Source organism: Macrobrachium rosenbergii, chromosome 19, assembly GCF_040412425.1.
Source record: "Macrobrachium rosenbergii isolate ZJJX-2024 chromosome 19, ASM4041242v1, whole genome shotgun sequence".
NCBI classification, from domain to species: domain Eukaryota; kingdom Metazoa; phylum Arthropoda; class Malacostraca; order Decapoda; family Palaemonidae; genus Macrobrachium; species Macrobrachium rosenbergii.
The window spans coordinates 1,604,157-1,609,725 of record NC_089759.1 but is presented as its reverse complement, the minus strand read 5'-3'; the positions used below and the strand labels follow the sequence as shown (position 1 = coordinate 1,609,725).

Here is a 5,569-nt window from a genome sequence, read left to right as displayed (position 1 = left end):
AGATATCTCGACGATTAGTTGGCTCAGGGTTTGTCTGTGGACTGTGTTGTAGGCAAGGGATTTCCTACTGAACCTGTGTCAAACTGTAGGAATTCGAGTCAATTTAGACAAAAGCGCACTAATGCTAGCACAAGTAAGGACTTATTTAGGGATGATGATTCAGACTCGTCTTTCAAGGGCTTTTCAGACAGAAGAGCTGATCCTGGCAATTCTAAGTCAACTGGAGGCATTCCTGTCAAACAGAGCTCAACCAGTGAGCCTGTGGAAAAGCTTGCTGTGTTGTATGCCCTCCCTCTCGCTTCTTGTTCCAGGGTCTCGTCTCCGGATGTGTTCTCTGCAGGTGTGTCTCAGGAATTGCTGGGACTTTGGGGAAGAGAACGTGTTCATAGTCTGGGACGATTCTTGCCTGAAGGATCTTCAGAGCTGGTCAGAAGAACATCATCTGACCATTGGCGTAAGATTGGACTCCCCTCTGCCAGATTTTCATCTGTACACAGATGCCTCAGATCGGGGTTGGGGGCCGACCCTGGAGGAATCTCAGGCCCAAGGCCTTTGGAGGGATCTGGATCAAGAGGAGTCCATAAATTTCGGAGAGTTAAGAGCAGTAGAGGAGGCTCTAAGTTGCTTCTCCGATCAAGTGAACAACAATACAGTAGCACTGTTTTGCGACAATGTTATGGCGGTGTCATATCTCAAGAAAGGGGGGAACAAAATTGCAAGCAATAAACGGCGTTGCACAAAGGGTTCTTCGTTGGTGCGAGAACCACAGAGTTTCTCTCATCCCGCAATTCTGTTGAAGAGATGGCCAGCAACAGTGGACCTCTTCGCCACCAGGTTCAATTTCCGTCTTCCAGTCTACTTTTCCCCATTAGTGGGCCCCATGTCCTGCCGGATGGATGCAATGCTACACTCCTGGGACAACATGCAAGTGTATGCATTCCCTCCTTTTGGGTTGATCCAGGAAGTTCTGAGCAAACTCAGAAACAGCATCAACACCCAGATGACTTTGATATGCCCCTTCTGGCCCCAAAGACCTTGGTTTCCGGACTTTCTGGATAGATTGACGGAAGTCCCAGTATTCCTTCCAGAGAGGAAAAATCTCAAACAGCCGCATTTCCATTACTTCCATCGGAACCTCCGCATGCTGAAGCTAGCTGCGTGGATACTGTCCAGCAAGCAGCCCGACATTCAGGACTCTCTAAGGCAGTTGCTCGACAACTGTCTTTCTGTCTGAGAAGATCGACTAGGAAACTTTAATAGGCCAGGTGGGCGATGTACCATAGTTGGTGCCAGAAAGAGGGGCATAGTATTTCACGTCTCTCAGTGTCGAAAGTAGCAGACTTCCTCTTGTTTTTGAGAAGGAATAAGAAATTATCTTATTCTACAATTGCTGGTTATAGGTTGATGCTCAGTAGCACGTTCTGGTTTCATCTACCTGAGCTTTCGACCAGTAGAATTTTACACGATCTGTTAAGATCTTTTAAAACAGAGCATCCAATTTTTCCGCTTTGTGCCCACTCATAGGATTTAGCGGCTGTTTTAATTTTGTTAAGATCCTCATCATTCGAACCCTTAGAGTCATTGTCCTTAAGGCAATTAACCAAGAAAGTATTATTTTTAGTTGCTCTGGCTACAGTAAGAAGAACTGGAGAGATTCGGGCAGTGTCTAAGACGGTATCCTTTTCGAGGAAGGACATGTTTCTTCCGTACTTGCCGGAATTTGTTGCTAAATCCGAATCAGAAACGAATCCTCTTCCCAGAGCATTTAAAGTCACGTCTTTGGATGATTTTGTAAGAGGCAACACTTCCGAAATGCTGCTATGTCCGGTTAGGGCTCTTAAAGTTTATCTGGCTTGGACCGAGAAACTTTTGCCTTGTCCTAGAACCTTATTTGTTTCCCCTAAGTATCCATCTCGTTCCATTTCCAAAAATGCAATTAGTTTCTTCTTGCGAGAGGTTCTTAGTCAAGCGTCGGAGGGTTCTTCATCGCTTTCAGAGCCTTCAAGTTCTTCTTCGTGTCCAGGGGCGCATAGTATCAGGGGAATGGCTACTTTTTCGGCCTTCCTGAAGAATTTTTCGGTGTCGGTTTTCACGACGTTTTACCTCAGAGATATTCAGTTTTCTTCGGAGAAGGGTTACTTGCTGGGTCCTTTTGTTGTGGCTAACTCTATTTTATAATTATAGGGTAAGGTCAGGGCGAGGGGAATTTTATGTAGTAAAGGTAGTCTAATGAACTTGCAAATATCTGTTGGTTGGGGTTCATATTGAGAGTATTAATTTGTTGTTAGGGCTTTGAGTCTGCCTAACCACTTGTGCACAGTCATCGGCGTCAGTGGGCAGTCAAGAACTTGGAGATCCAGCACACTCGACTTCTTCCTCCATACATAAGAGGCTCTGAATAGCCACATGGGAGGCTTGCCTTTCCCCCTCCATTCATGAGAGGTATAGAATACCACATGGGAGGCAGCTTGGCTCATACAGTACCTGAGACACGAGACTGACATCAGGGGTACTCTTTCTACAGGCATCCTCACCTACCGAGTTGAATAACCAGGTGAGGACACATTCATTTACACATAGTAGGCTGATAATGAGTTACCTGTTATTCTCCGTTGACAGGTTGGGCTGAATTAGATTGAACCCACCCCCTTTAAAATTTTGTTAATTGGGCTAATTCTGGTGTTCAGGGAGTGTATTGCAATATGAAGTTTTCATAATAAAACTAATATTGTAATACTTACCTGAACACCTGAATGATTCCCACCCTCCTCCCCACTTCAATTTGAATAGTGAATAACTCAATTGGGGATCTCGGCCTCTGTCGGCTGGTATTTGCAGCAGCGTTGCCAATGGTACCTCAGGTAATTCATTTGACAATATTTTTCTTGTAGCTTTGGTAATGCTGACAGTGAATTACCACTTTGTGGGTAAAATTATGGGGATATAGCTCGGGCTGGTCAGTGACCAGGGCTAAATCAGGTGTTCAGGAAAGTATTACAATTTTAGTTTTATTATAAAAACTTCATATTTACAATTTAGAGTAAAATTAATTAGCAAATTAATTCATGGCAGCACTCTCATTGTGTAATTATAAATAGCTTATAGGGGCAACTGATAACGTTGGTGTTGAATTCATGCAACTTGTGTTAGGAAAGAGCTTGCACTAATCACATAACAATGGTCATCGACTCCTGAAAGGCAGAGATGTCTGATGAGTATACATTACCTCCATAGGCCTACCGCATGGACATAGATAACAAGGGCAAGATTCGAGGAGGTAATTAGCCTAATTCACTCCTTTATTTTACTGTCAAGGGGATAATTACTTCATTAATGCACTGAATTCAAGCAAACACTTTACAAAGAGTTACACTGCACTTGTACTGTAGATTAACAAAGGAAGGAATAATGAAAGAGGAAAAGGTTGAGAGAAAAAGATAAAACTTAGGGGTGGATTCCTCTCAATTCCAGATGCACCTTATGCAATTTGGGGGTGCTCTTAGTAAAAAGCAGGTGTGGCGCTCTTCCTTTCTTAGCAGAATTGGCTGATCAGGGAGGGATAGTAGGCCGGCCTGTAGTTTTCAGGAGAAAAAAAAATAGGAGATCTCATTTCAGTCAGGACAATTTTGCTACTGGCAAACTGCAGGACAGACTCAAGGGCTGTTGCCGGTAAGGTCATTTACAGTCTAGGGAGTGGAAGGGTACATTGTGGGTCTTGGCTTGTGGGCACCAGCGGGTATGCAAATGGTGGTAACCAGTTGCAAAATAAAAAAAAAAACGATGTGAGTATTGTCAATGAGTTTGTTCAAAACCGAAAAAATGTGGCCACATAACTTGTCAGTCATATCATTAGATCATATTCTCCTCGATAAGCCATACACTTCGTTGGGCGAGTCGGTAGAGTTGTGGACTAGCACTCGCTAGGCCTGAGTTCTAGTCTCCAGCCGGCTAAGGAAGAGTTAGAGGAATTTATTTCTGGTAATAGAAATTCATTTCTTGCTATAATGTGGTTCGGATTCCACAATAAGCTGTAGGTCCCGTTGCTAAGTAACCAGTTGGTTCTTGGACACGTAAAATAAGCCTAATCCTTCGGGCCAGCCCTAGGAGAGCTGTTAATCAGCTCAGTGGTCTGGTAAAACTAAGGTATACTTAACTTTTTAACTTTTTCCTCGATAAGCCTTGATTAGTGGATAATGAGGGGAAGAGTGGCGTGGAAACTGAAGTAGTTGTAACTTAGTTGTAACGTAGACCGCTTACTGCGTTGCAACACATTCAGTTTTCGTGTTGTTATTTTTCCTGTTCGGGAAGACCGACACAGCTAACAAAGTCTCCCCTTAAGGGATTCCCGGGAATTCAGAGCTTTTTGGTTTCCAGATCCTATAGATTTGCTTATGGAAAGGAGGAAGATGCTGGGTAGGGGAGGGGGAGGAGGGGGAAGGGGAAGGAGGGAGAAAGGGAGGAAAGAAAGGAAGGAGGGAGAAAAGCAGCACAACAGAGGTATCATGGGAAATTTTCTTTTTTGCAAGTGACATGGCTTGTTTTGTAGGTTTTCCAATGCTTTGCGTTTTAATTCCACTTGTCTGTTCTATTGCGTTTGTTAAATTGTAATGATGTTCTGTAATTGTTTTTTAATGTGCAAACACATTACATTTAAATACATGCTACATACAAAAATATAGGCATGGTTTGTAATTGTAAGAGTGTAAAGTATTTACATAGCCATGCACATGTGCACCCATGAGGTGTAAGTATATATATATATATATATATATATATATATATATATATATATATATATATATATATATATATATATATATATATATATATATATATATATATATATATATATATATATATATATATGCATCAACCAGGAGAAAGGTGAAAAATGACTTGAACTGAGTGCTTTCATGTATTTCCACACCTCATCAGGTGTCTTTTTGTGACCGTATTTATTTCCTTGTCACTTGTACCTGAACCTGATGAGGTGTGGAAATGCACGAGAGCACTCTGTTCAAGTCATTTCCTTTCACCTTTCTCCTGGCTGATGCATATATGACCATCATACGTCTCCAGTGATTTGTTGCAGTATATATATATTATATATATATGTATATTATATATTTAAGAATATTGCAATAAATTTTACACTATATATATATATATATATATATATATATATATATATATATATATATATATACATACATACATACATACATACATACATACATACATACATACATACATACATACATATAATTTACTGCGATATTCTTATTTTCAGATCTTGAGTGGTAGCTTTGTTCACCCATTGTTATGGGCAGATCCCCATACCTTATTGTATTGGTAATTCAGTTAAGGCATAAACGAGAAAAACAGGAATTGTTACTGATATGGAAATTATTTCAAAATACTTGCAACGTAATCATTGATGTTCAGTTTGGGGAGAGAGAGAGAGAGAGAGAGAGAGAGAGAGAGAGAGAGAGAGAGAGAGAGAGAGAGAGAGAGAGAGTTGAATAAATATCCCCTAACCACCACTTCTTCTTCTTCTTCGTTTTAATGT

At 41.2% G+C, this 5,569-nt stretch overlaps 1 protein-coding gene across 1 annotated transcript; it reads left to right on the top strand.

Moving 5' to 3' along the window:
• The first annotated feature begins 121 nt into the window (after positions 1-121).
• On the top strand, positions 122-1,234 carry LOC136848383 (uncharacterized). Its single transcript, XM_067120676.1, has one exon. The coding sequence runs from the start codon at positions 122-124 to the stop codon at positions 1,232-1,234; it is 1,113 nt and encodes a 370-aa protein (XP_066976777.1).
• Positions 1,235-5,569: the final 4,335 nt, after the last annotated feature.

Excerpts from the sequence above, each read along its gene's own strand:
- LOC136848383 (XM_067120676.1), top strand. The coding sequence starts at position 122 with ATGCTAGCACAAGTAAGGACTTATTTAGGGATGATGATTCAGACTCGT.